This window comes from Zonotrichia leucophrys, chromosome 1A, assembly GCF_028769735.1.
Source record: "Zonotrichia leucophrys gambelii isolate GWCS_2022_RI chromosome 1A, RI_Zleu_2.0, whole genome shotgun sequence".
NCBI classification, from domain to species: domain Eukaryota; kingdom Metazoa; phylum Chordata; class Aves; order Passeriformes; family Passerellidae; genus Zonotrichia; species Zonotrichia leucophrys.
This window is the reverse complement of record NC_088170.1, coordinates 28,194,024-28,218,283: the sequence shown is the minus strand read 5'-3', so window position 1 is coordinate 28,218,283 and position 24,260 is coordinate 28,194,024. Positions and strand designations below refer to the sequence as shown.

The 24,260-nt window shown below is 36.3% G+C and overlaps 1 protein-coding gene across 2 annotated transcripts in view; it reads right to left on the bottom strand.

Annotated features, from left to right (window-relative positions):
- The window catches only part of ACSS3 (acyl-CoA synthetase short chain family member 3), a 63,646-nt gene that overhangs the window by 33,877 nt on the left and 5,509 nt on the right, over nucleotides 1-24,260 (bottom strand). The window contains exons 2-8 of one of the 2 annotated variants that reach the window (XM_064731505.1): nucleotides 23,185-23,329; nucleotides 17,941-18,129; nucleotides 13,188-13,322; nucleotides 12,757-12,897; nucleotides 10,479-10,559; nucleotides 10,300-10,395; nucleotides 3,496-3,647 (exon numbers count right to left, since the gene is read on the bottom strand). In XM_064731505.1, the coding sequence (XP_064587575.1) occupies nucleotides 3,496-3,647; nucleotides 10,300-10,395; nucleotides 10,479-10,559; nucleotides 12,757-12,897; nucleotides 13,188-13,322; nucleotides 17,941-18,129; nucleotides 23,185-23,329 (939 nt within the window). The remainder of the gene's footprint in view (nucleotides 1-3,495; nucleotides 3,648-10,299; nucleotides 10,396-10,478; nucleotides 10,560-12,756; nucleotides 12,898-13,187; nucleotides 13,323-17,940; nucleotides 18,130-23,184; nucleotides 23,330-24,260) is intronic. The other variant, XM_064731515.1, reaches the window with a different exon arrangement.

The window sequence follows — 24,260 nt, the reverse complement described above, 5'->3', positions numbered from 1 at the left end:
CCAAAAGCTTAAATTTTCATACGGCTAATAACATGTGCTTCACTTTTACAAATTAAAATATTTTGGAATTATTTTTTTTTTAAATTTTGGAATGCACACACCAGTTTGGGGGGGGTGGTATTCTGGCAAAGAAAAATTCTATCTGCATGATACTACATAAGTGTTTTTTCCTAAAAATACAGCAATGAAGGTTCATTTGCACTTCTAAACATTAACTGAAAATAAAGAATTTTTACTAATTTTTAATGCATGTGGAGACCACATACATATATATATATACACACACACATATATATAAATATATATATGTATATATATTTATATATATATATATATGTTTCTTTGTTTATTTATTTAAATATGCAAAATTTAACAAAATGGTTTCACATCTTCTGATTTTTCTCCATGGATGTGCTTGTTCATCTCCTTCCCTAAACAGATTTTACCTTGAGTATGAGAATCCAAGCATTAGATGTTTGGTTGACAGAGAAAGACACAGAACACAACTGCAGCTCCACAAAGCTGTTCATGAGCACAGTTCAGGACTCCACCAGGACAGGTCATGTATGATCAACAGCAGCACAGAGTAGGGGGCAGCAGGCAGGACTGCATTACGTACTTCAATTGTAACAAGTTCTGGTCTTAATCACATATCCTCCTAGCACCATATGTGAAATGTCAAATCTATGAGAAAATATTTCCTTCTAATAGTTTTAAATTTGCTACTTTAATTTCACTTCCTCTTGTTCCTGCATTACGAGACAGATAATGGAAGTTTCTTATCTACTTTATATTCATTATTTCTGCACAGTTTTTATGCAGTCTCATATTTCTTTTTAAAGTCCATTATTATCTGGCAACAGATGAACACAACCTAGAATCTTTAAATGCTCTTGATATAAAATTGCAGAACATTCTCAACTGACCAAAAGTCAAGCAAGAAGAGTAGACTACAGGACAAAAATGGCAAATTACTTGTACATTAATCCAAACTGCTGAGTTGTTGCCACATTTCATGTAAAACCATCACTTGTCAATTGTTTGGAAATTAGAACAATCCAGCTCAAAACAATTATGTCAATTGTAGGATGAAGTGTGATTCAAGTATAGGAAGAGTTAATGGCTTGGTATTATGGAGCTACCTTCTGAAGAGGAGAATGGATTCAAAAAGCTGAAGAGAATATGCTTATGTAGACAAAGCTCATGGAATTTGGATGTTACTTGTTTTTCCAACAGGAAAGGCAGCAATGCTCAGCAGCACTGGATAGTATCAAAAGCTATGTCTTTAGATCTCTATAAATAGGTGGTTGAACAGGGCTTTTGACCTACAGTACTAAAAACTAAACATCTGTTTTACTGTTAAGCATGAGCTGTGTTTTAGACATAGGTGGCATTTTGTGTCAAAAGTAAAGAAATGTCAAGATTTGGCTTCAATAGACACAAGAAATTTAAAGCACGCTAGAACCTTTGGAAAACTCATAAATATAATTTTGTGCAGAGGCCAGTGATGCCACAAACATCAGCTCTTAGCAGAAATTTATTTCACTTACATCATTTCAAAAGAACTCAAGTTTGTTTATAATGCAGTTTGCTGATGTAAATCAATGCTCCCTTATGTATGGAAGATGGCATTGCCTACCACCTCTATTGTTCATCAGTAACTGTCTTTTTTAACATTATTTTTTTTTTAAGTGACATTGACCTTTACCATTTATTTAACAGAACTTTTCAGAAATAAAATGTACCATGGTGGAAACCTCTTTCAGGACTGCATTCCTGGATGCAGTCCCTAAAGTAAGGATTCATTTTAGTGCATGTAGCAGAAAGACGTTTCAAAGATTCTTCACCATGTAACAAAGAAGAAAGCATCATAGATCAAGTAAATGAACTAAGACTGCTTTCAAACTGAATCAGATATAATTCACTTGACCTTGCATAGAAAAGTCTATCCAAGTAACACCCAAACCCAAGTAATTCCCTAGAATGGAAATTTTAATCACTTGATAGACTTTCTTAACAACTGTACCTACTAGGTATTAAATGATGCATTAGAGGGTTTGGTAAAGAGACCTCACATCCCAGTGAACTGCATGGTCCAAAGCTGAGTGAATTATGAGACAACTAAAGCTGCAGACAAGTGGAGAAGCTCATTTGATATGACTGAATAGGAATGATGAAATACCTCTTTACATCTGTGGCAACAGATACTGCAAGGAGACTCTTTTCTAGAATTCCCATCTGGCCAGAGAATGCGACAACTTGCAAAGCAGGTAAGCAGATTTCCCATTAAATGAATACTCTAAAGACCAAGTAATTGTCTAAGAAATGACAAGGAACAGTAATTAAATTTTCTAGAATCTGAATCACTTTCTTGTCAATTAATGTCATAGGACAATAGCGCATTAGTGTCTCAAATGAGTTATTTCTTATTTCAGGGAGAAGTAAGGGCTGATGATAGCAGTCAAAACAGATGGAAGAAAGTAATGATAAGCTTGTAATGAATACCTCAGGAAAAAATCCAGCTCACTAATAATAAACTTTCCTGAGCAATTAAGAATGTGGAGGTCTAACGAAGCTTCCCTTCTCTTTGAACAAGTGTGGTAATAGATGTTTTTGTGACTGAACACTGCCTATACAGTCTGACACAGTCCCTGTTTGATGCTGAGCAAATCATTCAACTTCAAAATTAGATGTGGTCCAAACCCACATATTTTTCATTTTTAGAATGTTTACCATAAGATACAGAAACTTTGTCTGTAGAAGTATTGAACACTCACAAATCCAAGTTACTATGAGAAACACTTCATAAATATAATGCTAACACCACATTTTAAGCATATAATACTACAATCTTTGAAACAGTGGCTCAGACTAGATATTCAAAACTAACAGAAGACTTTGACCTTAATCTCTTTGACTCAGCTTCCCATCTGCAAAATACAGATAATACCACTCTCTCACCTCACAGGGGATTTATGAGGATGAACTCAGCCAAGACTTTGAAGCATGCTGATAGTATAGTGATAAGCACCTTAAAAGCAATACAAGACATAAAATAGCTCTTTGGATAGATAATAATAAACAATAATGAAGTTTTGGGGCAACAACCAAAACATTGACTAGCTTCTGATTAAACAAACACTAAAGATCCTGTGCATCCTTAACAAAATGAGAGGTCATGCAGAAAAAGCAGTATGGGATGACATAATCCAAGACTATATAAAGAGTATAAGCACAGGGGAATAAAGTACAAGATGGGAGAGGAATCTTAACTCAGTAAAAGCTCTTAACATTAGAGTCATAGACTCTTTAACAGCTTTCATCTCCTCAAAACTATCAGTAGAAATTTGCAAGCAAATATGTGTACATCTAAATTTTCAAGAATAGATTAAAATAGCACTCTACAGAGGTGGGCAAAACTCCAGATTCTCTGTTGCTCTTAGCTCATGCAGCCTGCTTCTGGAAAAAACTGCTTCTAGTGTATCCTTACTTCACCTTTTCAGCGAGTACTGCTTTCCCAAGGCTGCCTCAGGGTCCTGCTGACGAATTGCTCTAATTGCACTTGGTGAAGTAAAGAAGGCAGCTACTTCATGCTCTGCTAGGACACGGAAATAGGCACCAGCATCTGGCGTTCCCACAGGCTTCCCCTATGGAGAGAATAATTTAAAATGTCACAGGATAAAAATACCTCATAATTCCTTGACAGTTCAAGCCTTGAGCACGTAACAGTAGTGGTAGCACAGCAACAGAAGTAATTTCAAGTAAGACTTCAAAGGGAGCTTTGTTAAAAATAATAATACTATGAATGTATTCACTGGTAGAAATAAATTCACGAGCTATGGGAACCATGCCTTACATGAACACAGCACATACGAGTTACTACTTAGAAAATTAGGACAAATGGACATGCAAATGAAAAGACAGAGACAAAGATATGTTATTGCACTGGCAGCAGAGAGAGTCATGTCTATATGAGATGACATACCCACTCTGAGATGCAGTTTAGAAAGCCCCCACACTCCCTTCGAAAAAGGAGTCTCTGGACACACTGGCAGTGCAGCTATATTCCCATGCACAGATAGCTTTTTTTACCTAGAAATTTTTCTCAAATCTGGAAAGATTGCCACTTAGCTGCTTACAACTGACTTTTTGGAACCATGCTATCCCACATGTAGCCTGGAGAGATCCTGAAGGGCCCCTATTCTGTTTTAGCGTGCTACCAAACTGTGGTCTGGTTTTGGGGTTGGGGTTTTCTTGAGCTTAGTCAAGGGGCATACGCAAGAAAATTGTAAAGAGAAGTAATTGTTTATGAAAAATTGTTCAATGGAAAGTAATCCTAATAAAAATAATCAAGAATACCTTTTTGTGGTGTTGAAAATATGATAAGCAGTCACAATCTCACTGTAAGTGTAATTACCACAGTGCATGAACTGCTCCACACATATTCTGAAATTGGAAGGTGATGCTAATGTAGAATGAGTTTTAGCTCCACAGGTATCACCGTAACCTTTTCACTGGAAAGGCCACGCTTAGAGGATGAACTTTGGCAGAGCACGCAAGTCGAGAGACACACACTTTTCCTCTGCATCCAGCTGGGCCTGAACACTGGCAAGAGCACTGGTGAACCATTAATCAGATTCAAAGAACACAGGACAGCCAAGGCTGGATATGTACCAGTGGTTTTGCAGCTTTATGGTGAGATACTGCTCCTGGTGAGAGGTGTTCTCAAAAAAGAGGAGCACCACAAAAGATTTTAAAAATAAGACAAAACAGAATGCACAATTAAAAAGCCGTTTTTTAAAAAGGATTAAGGAGGCAGTAAGAAACAAATGGAGAGAAAATAAATTTCCAGCCCAAGTAGAAGAGTAGTATAATCCACACTAAAAGCCCTCTTTCTGCAATTAGCCTATCATTAATTACAAAAAAGAAATGCAAAATGATGCTTGCTTAAAAAGTGAGTATTGTCCTTTTTCCTGTCAGATAACAAACAGTACCTGTAAGATAATACAGAGTAATAGAAATATCTTTTACCAGACTGTCTTGAAACATCTCCCTAGCAGACCACTTCATCACAACTTTCATGTGTTCATCGGTGGTGGTTCATGAATCTAACTCACTTTTTGTTCAAGTTGACACTCTCCCTATAATATTCACTATACCTGCAGATCTGTAGGCACCTGCTTAAGAGTTCAAGCCCACGTCACTAGTGCTAAACAAACAGCCTCAGACTCTGAAAAACACCAAATTGCCACAAGCTTCTCATTAAGTAATTATGTACTTGAGTTAGTATCAATCATCTTGGACACCAAAACACGTAGCTGAGGAGCAAGGTGAACTTGGTTAGTCAGCCAGTAATAAATTAGGCTGTTACTTTCAACCAAATGTAAATATCCAGAGCCCATAAAAGGGCTATGTGGTCCTGAGCACACCCACTCCCTTCTAGATCCTGCTTTACACCTGATTCTCTGCCTGAGCTATGTCACAGACGTGCCTGTGCCTCAAACTTCCAGCAAGCCTGAGCCTGACAGCATCTTCTACACAAATACAGGAGAAAACCAAATAAAACACAAACAGTAGAAACAGGAGAAAATTCACCTGACCGCTGATGGGAAATATAACACAGAGAATAAGATATTCATTTAGGGAGAAAAAAAATCTGGCACAGGTATAAAATATTCTTACAGATTCTGCAGATAAACTTCCCAATGGGAAGAACCAGACTGAAACGGTTAATGGCTCAAACATTTTTAAGATTACTGAAGGATTTTGCCCACTGTGGCAAAGTGTGCAAAGAAGCTCATCTGCAACCAAAGCCCATCCCTCCAAATATGCCTCCTCATGGGAATTCTGACTGTGAGTTAAGCCACCTAACGGAACTTGAGACAAGATAAAGGTGGTACTACTGTCAAACTACCTGAGGTCTAAGGAGAAATAAACAGGGCTGGGAAAGAAGAATGCATTCAGGAGGGAAGGGGTGAGTTTTTGGGAGTGTGATGGCAAAACCTCTGGTCCACACAGGATAGAGGTGTCTCACCCACCACCAGGGGACAACCATGTGAGAGACAACTCTCATGTCTTAGAAGGGGTCATAAACCATCAGAGATCCCCAAAGGTCCCGAGACTCTTTCCTCAGGCCTTATACCATAGTTACTGCAACGGATTCCGATTCTGCTGCATAAGACAGTGTAAAACTCCCTCACAGGGGAGGTGCTTGGGCATTCCAATGTACATGTATGTACAATGTGTCACAGACATCTTTTCATGAAAATCCTTTCCTTGGGTTTTTTTCCTCCTGAGAAGCTGAGGCCTCAGGAACAAAATGTAAACATTGATTATCTGCTGCTGTGGAATGCAACACGTGGATCTGTGATTGGCCCATCTTGGATGTTTATGTTAATGGCCAATCACAGCCCAGCTGGCTCAGACAGATAGTCTGGGACAGCTGCTTTTGTTATCATTCTTTCCTTTCTATTCCTAGCCTAGCTTTCTGATGAGAACCTTTTCTTCTATTCTTTTAGTATAGTTTTGATGTAATATATATCATAAAATAATAAATCAAGCCTTCTGAAAAATGGAGTCAGATCCTCATCTCTTCCCACAACATAAGACCCCTGTGAACACTGTCACATACAATGTATATTACAATGTCTATATTATGTACAATGTATACAATGTATATATACACAATGTATAATAATACCCGCCATGGGACACCCACCACAGAGAAGACCACTAGAGAATGAACAGGATGCCCTGGATCCACAGGGGTGGTAACTAACTTTCCCCTAATTTGTCTCCCTTTCTTTCCCCTCTCCTCTTTTTTATATTTCTTTCTATCTCTCTACCTCACATTTACTGATAAATAAAATCCATGCTATTGACTATGGCATATGGTCTTGTTTGCACCCTAATTAATCTCCCTAATAATCAGATTGTAACACATATCTGAGACCGTGAAAATTAATTTCAGAGCTCAAAATCTACAAATAAAATTGCCAGAGAGAGTAGTCATTTGTTCTATGAAAATTTGAAGTACTACCATATTCCATGAAGGCTTATTACCACATGCAATTTTTATTTCTAAATGTTAGCAATATAAACAGTAAATCACTGGGTAATTGAATTCAGAATATGTTGACAGACAGCTGAGTCAACTGGGGACTGAGCAAATGAGATACTTCCACTGGATTTCTGCAGGGATCAGTTCAAGACCAGTATTTACATCAATACTGGAGATGAAAATTGATTTTTAAAAGTTACTAGCAATAATATCTATGGTTGACAGGAAATGAGAGCACAGTAAATAAGAAAAAGGCAGTCAGAAAGAGAGTGATCTGTCTCATCTAATTTAAAAGGGAAAAGTAAAAACAGATACTTCTTGTATGAACTAGGAAGATTCCCACAGAAAAGACCTACCAAGAGACTGAGACAGACAGGAAAAATCCTTCTGGAAGCACTTAGATTTAGCATGCAATTTATGAGATGTGAAACAGCTAAGCAGACATTCTGAGACAATGTGCTGATGATTTATGATTTCATACATGATTATCAAAAAAGATTCACAGTCACCAAGAATTACCAAGGGAATAGGGAAGTTCTTGTATGGAGAAAGTGAGAAGCCACCAGCATAGATTATTTGAGGGAAGAGACACAGAAGAAGAGCTATAATAAAATATCCAACAATTCAGGAGTAAGAGTGCATCAATTCCCTTTACGCCTGACCCCTAAGAACAATGGGTTCTTCAATTACCACTAAATCCAAAACTATGAGGAAATTTTCTCTGTATAGAAAATGTACTGCATGCCACTAAAACCTGCCGATGCCAAAGCACACACAAAATCCTGACATATCAGGACTCAAAAGAATATGCTCACAGAGGCATTCAGCCTTCTGATAGTGACCCTGCTGCCAAAGTTCCACTGAAGACTTGAGACAACATGTCCTACTGAATTTGCTCCACTATCAATATGTATGATGGCAGAGTGATCCCTGCCAGACCTCAGAGACAGTGTTTGCTTTGTAAGCTGATGACACTGGCTTACAAAAACAGCAGGGAAAGCTGGATATCTACAAGAACTGTGCCAAAGAAGAGTAGTTTCAAACCTGTTGCTCTTATGTACCCTGCAAATCTGCTGCAACTACAGGTCTCCAGAGAGCCTTGTGAGAGACTCCAGGCACACAAGATGCTACAGCTCTGTGCGGAGCAGTAGGTCCTCCTCTGACCTAGACCACTCAAATGAAGTCCTTAATGCCTGGTTCTTGACAAGTGTGGGTATCCTCTTCCTTACCCTCGTTCCAAGTCCCAAACACTGAAACTACAATGCTGCCTTTTTCCTGATATCACAGGACCACAAATAATAACTAGACTTTCTCTTAATACTGCCCTGTTGCTTACAGCTTGAAACCCTATTAGCAAGAGCAACCCAGAGTGGGCTGTGAGACTTCAGGAAACTTATTTGTTGTTGTTTTAGAGAAAAAAAACACAGGATAGATTATTTAAACCAAACAAACCAAAACAAAAAATACACTTGCTTTTGAATTCAAAAGAATTCATCACCATTTTTGCATTCTTGAAAACAGTGAAACAAGTGAAAACTGAAAGCATAATTTCCATAGTAATTTTTTAAATGACAAGTTGTCACCTAAGTAATTTAAAAATAAACAAAACACTCGAAGTAGTGAGGGTATGAAGTCAGCACACTTTACATTCAGTAGTGGTTGTCCACGTGCAAAAGGAATGTGATGTTCTTCTCCCATGGCTAAACAGTGATACTCCCTAACTCAAAATACTTAATTAGGCAACCGTTTAGGAGACTTGACTAAAAATTTCAGAATATTTACTATTAATACATTCTTCTGAGAAGAGGAAAAATTATGCACTATTCTCTTTATAAATATTACTTTTATTCCTGTGTGTACAGACACTTTCCTCTTCTTCCCATTATTAACCCTCAAAAAGACGACACTTATGTCATGAACACTGTCTGAAGCCTTGATTAGTGACTTCTTGGAGAAGAAAAGTCGGAAATGTACTATTTGTTTTTAATAAGATCTCACCAAGAGCAAATAATGACCAAGCAGATATGTACGTCAACTTGATCCTAACTCTAATTTTTCTTTATGTTCTGTTAAAAAAATAAGATTTATACTCCTTTTTTTAACAACAGTTTAAATTCAGAGGTACCTTTACGATTACAATAATCACGTTGATCCCCATGCATTCACATGGAGATAAAACTTCACTGTAAGATGACAATGCAACAGAAAAATGCTGAAGGACTCCTTATTTCACTTCCTTCTTGGTTTACTCTACACCTGCAAGAATGAAAACTTCTTCATTGCAATGATTCTCTTCTGACAATTCATGCAATCATTTTAATGTGGCCTAGCACATCATCAGTACTCAAAAACAGTCACTATAAAACTACCAAAGTCTTTTTATTATCTGCAAGCACTTGCCAATTTTCTAACACCGCTTTCCTCTTCTGCTTAACTACTGTGGTAGTGCTGAGTTAATCCCCTTAGAATGAAGAATCTAATTAACATCAATTAGGCATTTAAACATTAATTAGACTATAGTAATTAATACGCAAGCTAATACAATATTTAAGTCTATGATGTGCATTTCTGCTACTGGGTGAAGTTTTTGCTCTTTGTTACTCAGAACCATCAGCAATAAATTCTGTAAAAATAACAATGTAAGGCAGCATGATTACTTTTTTGAGCAGCAAAGTAAGGATGCCCCAGACCACTCTAACTAGACTAGTCTCTCTCCCTGCCGCTAGTTTTCATCCCCTGAAGGGAAGGACTAAGTCCAAAATGTCATCTGTGTCTTGGGTTCAGTTTCCTTGAGTGGTAAAGAGGAAAGAAGAGACAACTCTCATTAGAAGTTCTGGTTCCAAGCATACAGTTCTCAGTTGCATCCAGCTAAGCTCCACTAAGTATTTTTCATCACAAGACATGCAAAACACAACGCCCTCTCCTAATTTCGAAATAAAAGTAGTTTAATCAATAACACTGGTACACTTCACCATCTGACATTTCTAGTTCTGTTGTTTCAGGGTTCCTTATGCCTCTACCATCACCCTTCAAACAAATGTAGACAAGCTTCAAGGACAGTGAAGTAAGTTTTCTTTAAAAATTACTGTAATATGTGGGAGAGTGTAAACACTGAAGATACACACACAATTTAAATATCTGTGACATGAAGAATAGACAGGCATAAACAGGATCATCTAGATTATCAGTCGAAGGAGATGCTGCCATTTCCAAGGAAGGTTTTTTAGACTGAATCATACCTCATACAAAACTGTAGTATTACCATGAAGGAGAGGTCCATAGCAAATGTAGGAATGACCAACAACCCAGCCTAAATCAGAAGCTGCCCACCATACCTAAAATGAAATATAAATAAAATTATAGTAAGGAGTAATAAAAGGCATTAAAAAAAATTTACATGTCATTTAAATAGAATTACCTCACCAGGTTTGAGGCCATATACAGCGGACATGGTCCAGTTCAGCATAACTGCATAGCCACCAGTTGGTCTCACAACACCCTAAATGAGAAAATTAGAGTTCTTAAGATCAATATTTGAAGGATACAATCATATTGCTGTGTTCAATTAAATGCTAAGGAATTAGCAGCAATGGAATTAAAGTTTTTCCAACTTCAATACTTCTTACTCAAGAAAAGGATCTATTCCAACAAGAACATATGAGCACCTCCACTAAAGTAATTTTTGAAAACAAAAACCAAACATACAATAAAGCAAACATTCAGAAATAACTAACAAAGCTAAAATTCTCTCATAAAAGTTGGATATACAAATATTCAGCCAATATATACTGACAAAAAATAAGAGTTTAAGTATTTACCTCACTTAAACTGTACCATCCCAATGCTAGGCATATTTTAAACTCATTGCCTACTTTATCTATATCATCTTCACACCTACAACGTAGATGATCCCTGAAAAAAATGGGGTGAATTTTTCCCTCAAATGTCCCTTTTTGCCCTGACTCTTTTTAAAGAAATCAGAGTATATTCTTGAAAGTTTACTATCCAGCACGCATGAATGCCAAATGAATACCACCCCAGTCTTGAGCTAAAAGAGGGATCTGAAAATTAGAATGAGAGGTCATCAACAGCATCATGCACCTTGCTAAACCAAAAACCAGGAAACTTTTAGACATATTTTGCAATACTAATATGGTCAATTTATATTCCATCACCTTCTAGCACATTATTCCTAGAAGAAAGAATTAAGTAAACTACATCCTGGTGTCCTGAACTGAAACTCAGATGAAACCCACTGGACCAAACAAATATGCAGTGGGCAGACATTACAATTTAGCTGTCTGTGCTAGGCATGGTATATTCTCTTGATGTACTGAATAGAATGAAATAGGCACTTTCAAGCCTCATCCAAGAAATGAGGGACTGCAGAGATACATTAAATCATAATAGAGATTGCTAAGGCAGAGAATGGTTTACAAACGTTTAACCAATTTCAGACAGGAGATTGCCTTTGTTCAACTCAGCTTCTAACTTAGCCTCTGTTCTGAGATCAACAAAAGTTTTTAGGATGGTCATAGCCAATCCTAAAGAAATTCATGTAGTTTTACCTGCATGACCATTTAAATTAAGTTACTTAAATGAATTAAAAAGCAATTTTATTCACTGAGAGTTACTTTTTGTAGTTTATTGCTAGTTGAAAATCTCTCTCTTGTAAGGGTGATTGATTCAAGGTATCTTTATTTTTCTCTGCAGAGGCAACACAGTGAAGTAAACTTCTGAGACCTATTATCACTGAGATACTATATTGATGCCCAGTCAAGGAAAATATCTGTTGCAACAAAGGATCATATCTTGGTTTTTTTGACAATACAACTGTATGATTTAGGATATATATGTTGCTTTCAAGGGCCCGCATTGAAGGTAAAAGCAGAAGAGATTTTTTTCAGCAAAGCTTATGTTTTGCAGTATAATTGTTCTCTCCAGGATGTGTGATACTGTCTGAATCAGTGGTGACAAGACTATTGACAGAAAATTATATTCAGCTTGTCTTCTACATTGTAAAACAGCATTTTAAGTAACAGGCAAGCACTCAGAGAGCTAACTTTTAAAATACAATCCTTTAAAAATACATTGTTAAAACTAATTTACATTCAAAACAAACACTTTGAAAGAATACCCTTTGCTAATTTTCACTTAATCTAAACTTCCATTTTCAGTGTATTATGTACTCAGAGCTGTGCAGCAACATAAGTGTTCAGAACACGCTTTATTTCATTTAATCTGTAGAGTCATTCAGTACATCTTATCTACAAGAAAATTAGCTAATATGTAAATAATGAACAAGATTAGTCAGCAATAAATGCAATCACACAAGTGATATATTAACTGGTCTTGTCATTAAGTAACTATACTATGCTTATCTAAGAAGGTTAAAACACAGAAGGTAGTACTGAATAAGACATTCTGCTATCATCAGAAGTTTTTGTACAAACAATTGAAGAAAATGCATCTTATCTTTATACTACTACTATTTAAATTTAAGAATATTATTTATTCCTAGACACTGCCTTTAAAATAGTGAAATGTGAATAAGTGAGATTAAACCATTTGTAGAATGCATACCATTTAGAACATTGTGCTCTGGCAATCATTTTCAACCTTTTCAATTAAATATTTTTTCACAGGGAACTGCAAATAGTTGGTCACAGACACTTAGACTACTCATAGTCCTTTACCTTGGGCAAACCTGTTGTTCCAGATGTATACAGAATATAAAGTGGATGATCTGAGGGAACAGAGACACACTTTGAACACTGGGCTTTTGCAAGCTCTTCTTCCCAGTCAAGATCACGACCTTTGGTAAGAGGAACATGGCCCTGCCCATTGAAAAATAAGAAAATTGTCAAAAGAAAACCACATGGAATAAATGTAATTCATTAAAAAAACATGTACTATTCAAATTTTTTATACAGCACTAGTCAATTTTCTGTAATCTCTCTACTGCATTAGTTATATTTTGTATTTAAATCTTATGAATATAATGGTCACCCTTAAAATTAAAAAACTACAATAGATACAGTAAAATATTTTGTGGAAAAAAGTAAAGGCACATGCACTACACAAATAAGTGAAGGTTAACATAAAGACAGTACAACTGTACACCCACCAAATTAGGTCGCTGGTAAACGAGAACTTTATCAGGTTTGCTCTGTACCCTTGCCAGTGCTGCTTCTAGGAGAGATATGTATTCCACTTTCCTTTTCGGTTCTATACCAAAACTTGCTGTTACAATAAGTTTGGGCTGAAAAAAGAAGAGCTAATATGTACATTTGCAATGTACTTTAGATATGTAACCTAATAATATTTTTTATTAAATTCAACACATACAATTTATATTTATTTTTATGTAATTAGACACAGGGTAAATCAAGAGTATATCAAACTTGTGTGATCTCGCTGTCCACGCATCTGCTTTTTTGTTTGGAAAAACATTAATACCTTCTGACACTTCACTATTTTCAAATATATTTGAGTAAGAAATCAACAGTATTAACTTCTTATTAGTTGCATAAATATTAATGAACACAGAGAGAAACCACTGTCCATCTCATCCACTAAGAAAGAGTGAGGAAATGATGTCAACACTTAGCTGTACTGTTTTGCCTTCTACCTAATGCTTCCAATTTCACATTTCAATACTAGCTGAAGAACTTTGCTGGCTTTTTCATAGCCTGCAATGAAAGTCACAGGACAGAAAAGAGAAGAGGGTAAACAAGGCAAACAAGAGATGGCAGGAAACTAGAAATACGGGAAGAGAATAAGCGAAAGTCATAAGGCACATGAGGGAAGTAAGGCTAGAGTTTTTCAAGAGATGGTTGAAGGACTGAGGGTTCAAAATTACTAAAAGACAGATTTGTATAGATCTGGGGCTTTTTAGACTAATATCTGCTTACAAATGTAGATTCCACATATTTTTCAATAAATTAACCAGCTTTTATGTAAGACTGCCTAAGTGAAGAAATCTGCATAGAAGTTATTTCAGCTTCAGTCCGAAGCTTGGTATTTTTATTTTTTGTTTTTTTTAGGAGAGAAAAGTTAGCAGCAAAGAAACTATGTGTTAGAATATATTTTACTTGGAAAAGAATGAGTCTTCAATCTCTGTTGTTTTGAAGTTTTATAAATGTATTTATCATATGGCACTCAGTTTGATCAAGCTAGTTTACTAATTGTATGCATTAGCATAAATCCCATTAAGTAGGCATAAACCACAGTGTCACGGTTAAGGCGAAATTAAATTCAGCAGAGAAAGTACAGATTAAATAGTTTTCTTGTGCAATAATAAAATGTTTCCTGTCCAAATCTGTCATTTAGAAAAGATCACTAATTGGCAGGTATTCAAAATAAAGATTCTGGATGAGCTTTAAAATTTCAGCATTCATTGATTTTCCTTTTTGGAATGCACTGATTTAATAGAAGATGATACAATACAAGGCAGTTAAGCTGCAAATTCATTGGGAGGCCACCCTGAAGTCAGACTGTAACAAATAGAAGATACACAGTCCTATTCAAGTGTTAAGATGAAAGACTTTTGTTATCACTAGCTTTATAGTAATTTGTAGATGATCTCACCTGTGCTCATCAACTGCCTTGTATGTAGTAAGGACATCTAAAACCAAGCCATACTAAATTAGCAAAGGTGATGTACTACCAAAGTGAATAGGCATCATGGATCACTCCAGGCAAATCAAAGGCCCACTACTGGTTTTAACTGCTCTTTTCTTCTGTCTGCCTAATGACATTATTTGTCCTGCACCTCTGCTTCCATATTGCTTTCATACACCCATTTCCCACCTCTTCTGTGGCTCCGTGTAGTGATATACATTAAGATTAAATAGACATATAACAAGTTTGAAGAAAAACCAGCAAGAGTTCAAGGGTCTGCTGGAGAAGAAATTACAAAGACAGTGAGCTGTAGGAAAAAAACCCAGCAATATTACAAAAGAGAAACGAGATAAAGCAAGTCCCAATAGTAAAAGATGTTGGTAAAAGACCAACATTTTTGTTCTGTTGTGAAGACTCCTACAAATTCCTCTATACTCTCTAATACCCCTCAAGTAATGCAGCTGACACTCCTGAAGGAAGGGAGGCCATCCAGAGGGATATGGACAAGCTCAAGGAGAGTAGTCCAATAACAACTTAATGAGCTTCAACAGGGCACAAGAGCAAGGCCTGCACCTGTGCCAGGCCAAGCCCTCCAAAAATTAATGCAGTCTGGGGAATGAAGGGATTGAGAGTAGCCCTGCCAAGAAGGACATGGGATACTGGTGGATACTGGGTGTCTGGTGGATGAAAAGCTACACATGAGCAACGTCTGCTGCAATGGGACAAAGAGGTAATGGTATTAAACTATAAGAGGGTATATTTAAACTACGTATAAGGATGACATTCTTTGCAATGAGGTTGGTGAAATACTGGCACAGGTTGCTTAAAGAGATGATACATGCTCCACACCTGGGAACATTCAATGTCAGGTTTGACAGGGCTCTGAGCAACCTGATCTATCTGAACAAGCCCTGCTCATTGCAGGGACTAGATGACCTTTAAAGGTCCCTTCCAACTGTTCCATGATTGTATGAACCTACCTATTGCTTTAACATTACAAATTATATATTCCCAGACTCAAGTAAAAGGAAAGATGACAAAAATTCTGTTTTCATGCTCTGTATCACTTCATCACAATTCACTGCAGAATGCCTGTAACTGCCAATACCTGACAAGTAGAAATTACCAGCTGCAGGACTTTGCAGCATTCCCAGACCTATTTAAAATTCAAGATAAATTAAGCTAAGCTGGCCAAGTGTACCTTTTCATAGTCGCCAGAAAGTGCTTGTTATTTCTTTCACTCAGACTTTCCAACAGAGTATGAAGTTTGATCTTTCTTCTACAAGAGCATCTTACAGCCAGCTTTCCACTGCACATCTTTAACACTTTCTAATTAATTTTACCAATATCAGGTCCTGTACTGCAGCATCTAAACCAATTCACATAAAAGCCTAATAAAAATGTTAGGTTATTGTGCAACTGCTTTATTTATTCAGCATCTTTACTGGCTATTACAGGTACTTACAGGCAGCCTCAAGAGTGTGCAATTCACTTATCATGAAAGCTTTATCACACTGAAAATTGGGGCATGTTTTGAAACTTAGATTGAAGGTATGCCTCCCTCATCCACATTTTAATTATACATCAGATGGACCAAAAATCATCCATAATACTGCCTTTTAAAGAAACCAAAAGGCAATGTAAATTAGGAGTTAGTTCATGGTTTACAGCTAATAATTATATACCTAACCCTTCAAAAGAGTTGCTATGTGACCTTGGGTAGAAAATTTTAACTTCCCCTCTTTTCATTTTAATGCATGAAGCAAGGATTATGATTATTGTGCTGTCTCCCTTTTATCCCCTGAGGAAAAACCATTGGGATTAATTAGTCAATAATTACAGAATACTCTAAAAGTAAACATGCTATATAATTTGTATTTATAGCAACTTTCATTTTTAAAGCTTATAATTTTTTTCTTATACATTATTTTACAGCTTGTTAGAAAAATGGGTAAGTGGGAAGAAAGGGAAAACTAGAGAGCTGTTGTTAGCCTTTTTTTCATCATTCCAACAAACCATTTCGGCCGTTTTATTAACATCTTTGTTAAAGCATCAAGGAGAGAGGGGAAATGCATTCAACTCTCTATTTACAGATATTTATAAAACTGAAACTTCAGTCATCTAAAAAGCACTTCTGCACACAGAAATCTACATGAAAGTTCCACAAATCCTGGAGAGTTGAACCCTACACAAAATTCTCTTCTGGTTTATACATCTAAGCAACATAAGACGACCATGAATGCTTCAGGTGACTGATTTACCTTGTTCACTAGTGGAAAACAAGAATAGGCCATTCCATTGTTAGCTGGTTTGAAACTAATGCATACTAAGCGAGCTACTCATATGCCTATAAAAGGTACTAAGAATAGTCAACTACTATTTTCATTTCAGTAACACAGACATCATAACACTTTATAAACAAGCTCAAGTTATGCTGAACACAGGAGCCTTTAAAGCATTCATCTGTATTGATTATGTAATCAGCACAGTCACTTATTTAGGGCAACTGTTTCCATAGCTGTCAAGAGGGATGGGTCCTTTCTGGAGGGTGTGGTGGGGTAGCGTGAGTTCAGTGTGGCGTGAATCATTTGCCTCTCTTGTACACTCTGCTATGAATATTGTTGCTGTTACTGTTCATTTATTTCATTGCTGTTTCTAGCACATTGTTCTTACCTCAACCTGATCTTTACCTTTTAGGCCTCCAATTCTCCTCTTCATCCCACCACAAGGAGGAAGAGGGAGAGGGGGGAGAGAACAAGCAACATAAGTTTTGGAGTGTTTCAATGAGAACAATGCTTTGGGGAATACCATTCCTAAATCATAACACAGCTGAAAAAATGAACTACTAATATGCCTAACATCAGACAAGCCAGTGAAACCACTTAGGTTTGGCAGAATTTTCCTCATACACTTGATGAAAATGCTGAACCAAAAGCCAATATTAAGGAGATGCTTAGTAGAAAAAGATTGACAAACATGAGAATAAAGTACACTCTATGCAAACAACAGTGTGTTAAACTCCTGCTTTTGCAGAAGGGCTCAAAATTGCTCACTTGGTGTCTGCTATACAAGTATCAACCTCAGCACAGACATAGTACTTTGCTCATATTGCAACAATAGATATTATAAACAAACTGTGTGCCACACAAAGACAAATGTTATCCTGTCTGGGAAAAAAATCCAAAGAACAGGTTTTTGACATTGACTAATAGAAGTAACTAATGCAATGGTGTTTATTGCTTCAAACAGGTAATTACCTTTGCATGATCAATGCGAACCGAAAGCTCTTTAGATGCAAACCCACCAAAAATCAGGCTGTGGATGGCTCCTATTCTTGCACAAGCCAGCATACAGTACACTGTCTGTGGAATCATGGGCATGTAGATGACCACACGATCACCTTTCTTCACACCATGTTTGATCATGACATCAGCTAACTTGGAGACCTGTACTGACAAAACATTCATATTTAAAGTTCCTCCAGGTATGCTGCTGCCCCATTAGAAAAACTTTCATACAGTCAACAGATTCGTGACATCAAAGAGACAAGCCAGTATAATAAAGAAAGCTGATGTAATGTAATCAAGGTACAGTAAATTTAAGACAACTTCTTTCTTGCAAAAAACCTACTAATATATTTTTCTTTTGTAAAATAAAAATGGAAGGAGACCAATTATTGTAGTCAGTATAACCACAAAAAAAAATCAATAGCAATGTCTAACAAATTTTTAAATGGGAGTCTACCAGTCATTCTTTTATTCAGATAACAGTTTATACTTCTAAACTTTAGCTCTTAAGAATGAATGTAAACATGTCATTTCATAATGTAAGTTCTGTCCTATCTAGCTAACTTTGAAACACAAATCAATATGTAGTAGTATTTTCTTTATTTTATTTTGCAGTATTCTCTACTGCAGCGGCATAACTTCTCAATCTAAGACAAGAGCCCTTATACTCTGAACCAAAGGGAAACACAAATTCAGAATGTTATCTAGGTTTAAATATCTAGGTTTAAAATCAGTTCTTGCTCTCATTGTAAGACTTTCCTTTTTGCTATGCAGAAACCTAAGAGAGACTATGTACAACAGCAAAGGACTGGAACTCACAAAATGCAATAGACAGGTCAGCAGCAATGCCCCTGTAACACCATGAGAAAATATTTATTATTTTGACAGTACACAATATTTCGTCACAAAAATAGTAGTACTGTATATTTCATTAGTATTTACCACATAGTAAGTTGGATTATAATGAGCATGGGAGCCTATGACAAGCACAGTGAAGTTGTCCCAACCTGCTTGCTATGGCATGGCAATGTGGCATCTTCTGAAAGAAATGCTTTCTTTTATAGTATTTAAAAATTTGAGTTTTCTCTTTTCAAAGAGTCAGTACATTCAGTCCTAGAATCCTCATAAATATATTGAAAAGGGACATAAACTGCTTTGTATGCAGTAAGGACATGTAAAAATAACCAATACTAAATCAGCTATGGAGATAGCTATGGACCTACCCAAGTGAAGAAGCATCATGGATCACTCTGTGCATATCAAAGGCTTTAAGTGCTCTTTTCTAGTGTTGCACCTCTCTGCCTAATGACATTATTTCCTGCACCTCTGCTCTCACATTACTCTTATATATCCACCTCCAACCTCACTGTTTCTCTCTTCAGTGGAAATATATGTTCAGATTTTCAGTCACCTGAGACAGTAACATCCAGAAGCTCCAGGAGCATCTGCTCTGTCTTTGCATTAAATTCACAGGTCATCCACAATCAAACAGCACATTTCTACACTCTCCCCGAGGATTTAAGAAAATGGAAACACAGAAGCCCCAAACAGGCACTCTTGCATCAGAAGATACTGCGTAAGTTCCATTTTCTGTAAGCATTGCATAAATCTGTGCTGTTATTTTCAACCACAAGAAAGAACATGTTTGTAAGGCAAAGTCATCACCACACCAAGCTGAAAACTCACACAAACTTAGGTATCCATAGGATTTGTATGGAACACATCTTAAATATTACTGATTTTCAAGAGAAAATATATTTAATGCTAGACTTATTAATAAATTAATATAAATCAATATAAAACAATATAAACTATCAAAACTCAGCAAAAACCAAAGACTGGACATGTAAAAAGCTAGAATTATTGCCATACCCCCAGCATTTACAGTCATTTCTAGGTATAATTAGCGAAAGTAATTATAAATAAAGATAACAATTCTACTTCCAAAGGTAAATCACTTTTCTGTAATTCCTAGTGTGAAAACATTAAAATCTTCGAACACATCACCCTCTCACAAAGAAACAAAAAAGCTAATCATTATATTCTCTACTTGGGACTCTCAAGCAAAGTGTTGACAAAAAGGCCAGAGGCAAAGAAAATAACATTTAATGAGTATTTTTATAGTCACTGTAAGTGTGGACAAGTGTTAAGCATAATGGACAAGTATTATTGTTATTATTATTTCATAAATTATTAATAATTATGAAAAAGGCAATATTCGCCTGCTAAAGGAAAAAGACATTATTTAATGATCATAATTAGCAATTTTTAAATAGAACACTCCCAGTGCCTGTAAACAAGCCATATAACTGGTTCCTGGGTATAAAAGGGAGACAGCAAAGAGATCTGCATGTACTTACATGATCTTTATTGAAATCAATCATAGCTAAACTGCATTTAAAGCAGAACGGGTGTACAGCATACTGCAGACAGGAACTACATGTCACCTGTGCAAACCCAGTAGTCACTTGTCTGCATCTGATTTCCCCACCCTAAAGACTGTAATGCCACTGAAGACAACAATCCAATATAATACATGGCTGTCTATGATTTTCCTTGCGCCCTTTCCCTCATCCTTCTGACAGACGAGGAACATTGGGACTGTACAATAAAACAGTCTCTATCTACAACTATTTGGAAGACAGGGGAGCATTGTAAAGCAGGTTTACATTGCCCTTCAGATTGATGTGGAAGCCCTGAAACATCCAAGCAATCACTCTTTCTAAAAAAAAAGGAGAAGGTGGAAGAGTACTGACATTTCATCAAACTGTTAAAAGTCATGAAACCTTCCACTTTGTTACAATGTGTTGTCATTTATGATTTATATTAATACAGTGCAGCGTACTTTATCACTCAAAAACTAACATGCTATTTCTCCACTTTTCTTCAAGTTTAAGACTGCTCACTCACTTTAATATATTTGACATTCCAGTAATAAAATCACTAGAGACCAAGTGATATAATAAGAAACTCAAGCAGGCTTTCAGCTCGGAAGACCAGAGCATAAATTGCCCTTCTATCAAAGGCATGGACCCAGTGAGCACAGTTTTACTTTTACCCAGCAATCAAATCCTACAGCTGTATTAGCAGCTAAGGTTTCTAAGTCACTCAGTTCTGAACTCCTAGCAGTTACCAAAAGCAGTTTTGGTCCATGCCAAAAGAATTCATCTTAAAAGATGCAAAACCAGAAATCCCATTTAAAACGCTCAAAAGAGGAATTCCAAACCTTCCTGGGTTGAACAGTGACTGGGACACACAAGCATAGAATCCATCAATGGAAGCTAAACTCTCCTAGACCTATAAGATCCATTAAAAAATACTACAGCCTACGTCCCTCCCATTTTTAGTAGATCTCTCTCTTTGTTACTTTTGTTTTCAGGAGTCTGGTAGCTAGCAGATAAACCAAATTAAACTTACTGTACTAGAGTGGACCAGAAAGCTTCAATAGACAAGCTATTAATCTCAAATACTGCCTTTCACATTTATTTGCTTTTCATTAAGAGTAAACTGTAGAGAATGCAGAAATAGTATTTAGACAGGACTCAGCCTCCAGCAAGATTATAATGAACTTCTAAGGGAACTTCTGCTACATACCCCAGAAAACTTAAACCAGTTCTTCCACTTGGTTTTGCAATGCTGTGTAAGAAGAAATGTAGATGAAAGGATGTGTACGGCAACTAGTAAAATTTTCTCACTTTGCACAAATTTGCCATGTCTTAAGACTATTAATACACTTAAAGAGACATAAAGTTGGGAGACTTAATATAATCAAGCTTAAAAAGCAGAAAAAAGGCTACTTTTCAAGTTCTTTTCAGAGGAAATTTCAACCAAGCAGGTTCACTTAATATAACTTACATTAAAATGTTGTATTTCTGCATTAAAGTTAACCAAGTATTATATGCAACATATATACAGATTGATTTTATGTATACACATCTATTTGCATACATATTGTGTACATATCATAATTATTGAGGGCAAAAGACTCAAAAATTGTGTATATAAAATTTTAATGATATTTTTATATATTAGTGTAAATAAGATTAGATAAGGAGCTGGATGCTTTCAAAGTCTTCTGACTCCTTAAAACACCAAAGCTAGTTTTTCCAGCTCCAGCATACCATATGTCATGTTGTTTTTTGGACTTGTGTCCTAATAAATAGAAAACTGGTAAGGAATACATGTTTTCTATATTTTCCTTAAAAGGTAGAATGCATAACAGGTTTAGCATTTCTTTGTAGCTGTATGACTTCTCTTCTTGCAACAGCAGAATAAATCTCTCACAAATGGAATTACTGTATTCTGACCTCATTTCACATTTTAAACCACAAGCTTACATTACTCCAGACGCTACATGCATATCTTAGGTACACTGTGTGTTACATTCAAAGTAAACCACCTTGCACACTGAAACACATTAAGGAAGAATACAAGTCCAACTCCAACATTTCTTTGTACTCAATTTTAAGTTCAACTGCTACATGTAACTGGAAGAAAAAAGACACCTAAACAAGAGTAGCAGCGTGAGGGCAAACCTCCAGCAGACAGCCCTGAGAGCCAAGAACTTTCAGGGCAGACTGCAAACACCCATGGTGGCAACAAACCATGGTGAGGCACAGAGTAAACCTGAATGGGCTGATGCATAACGGGATGTTCACAACCTCATCAGGAGTAAGCTACCTCAGCCAACAGGGAATTCAAAATCCTCACACCTTCCAGACAGAAGCACCCTCATGCCAGCCTACATAGGGGCAGGTGACTCAGCTTCCTTTGGAGTTCCCCCAGTTAAATTTCATTTAGGCTTACACTCAGCTATGCGCAGCAACTGCCAAGGTTCACATTTAATTTCTATGGAACTGTGCCTTTGCTTATCACAGCAACTGTCAAGAGACTTAACTAATACTATGATTAACCTTTTAATTAAGATCTGTTAGGGGAAAAGAAAATGAAATCAAATACAGACAACTTAAAAATTTAACCAACCAGGGGAAAAAGTTATTAAACTGAAGAAGACAAAGAGGAAATGGAGGAAATACTGCATCAAAACCAAATGGATGCAGTATAGTTTGGCAGAGGTAGTAAAGCTTATAAGTCAATACTGAGCACAGCAAAAGAAGTAAACTAATGAGGTAGATAATTTCTACCTCTCTGGTATTTACCTACTGTGCAATATTTATTGTCCCTTCTAATTAACAATGTTATTCTGAAACATACCTGTTCCAAAAGTTCCTTGTATGTGATTCTGTCTTTGGTATTTGTTACAGGACTGTCATAAATAATGGCAGTTTGGTCTCCTTGTCCATTCTCAACATGACGATCTACAGCGTTGTAACACATATTCAGCTCTCCACCTACGAACCTACAAAAGAAGTATGAAGTATGTGACAGCTAGCCTTCCAAACTAAGACAACTTTATTTTTTTTTTTCTGGTCATTTGGTGTTTTAAGGAATGAGAGCACTCAATTAAAACACAGCTCTTAAAACCTTATACTCACTCCAGGAAGTTCTTTTTTATTCTGTAACCTCAGGATTTACTCAACAAGCTAAATACAACCATTAGTGAAAACAGACGTTTAAGTACTGTATTTTAACTGACTTAACTAAGAATCTGCTGAACTTGGTCTTGGTTTAACTCACTTTGCATTAATCACGCTGATTTTATATGTATGGTATCACAGAAAAAGCATAAATTCACATAAATTAATTTGACATTATGAAAACATGCTATTATCCTACTTTGTACTGGCACACACACATACCCTTTTCAAAAAGAACAGGTTCAGGACCCAAAATAGTCTTATCCATCTCTTGGCAATAACAGTTAAACATATACACATCTGTAGCTAAATGAAAGGGATCCCAAGTTATAAGATCATATGATTATAATGCATTTGACAACACTCTTTTATATCAGTGACTCAAAATTTTCTGTAAAGTGATATGAGTCAGTCATAGCCTCTTCAATAGTTAGACATTTACAAAGAACTCTTATCTTCCAATTAAAGAAAAAAGATTTCACAAACTTAGGTTTCACTTTTCTAGTCATTTTATATAGAAAAAAAATTCAAGTGCAACATTATCCTCAAAGAACAAAAATATGGAAGGTACCACACACAAAGACAATTCTACTTACTGGAAGATGACACAGCACCTAAAAGTTAAAGTTCACACTAAATCATGCCCATTTGTTTATTTTTCTATCTGCATGTATATCTGTGAAGCCAAAATAGCAATTTACAAAAAACACACAGTTGAGAGTTTCCTAAAGGTTCTACGGGGACAACTGTACA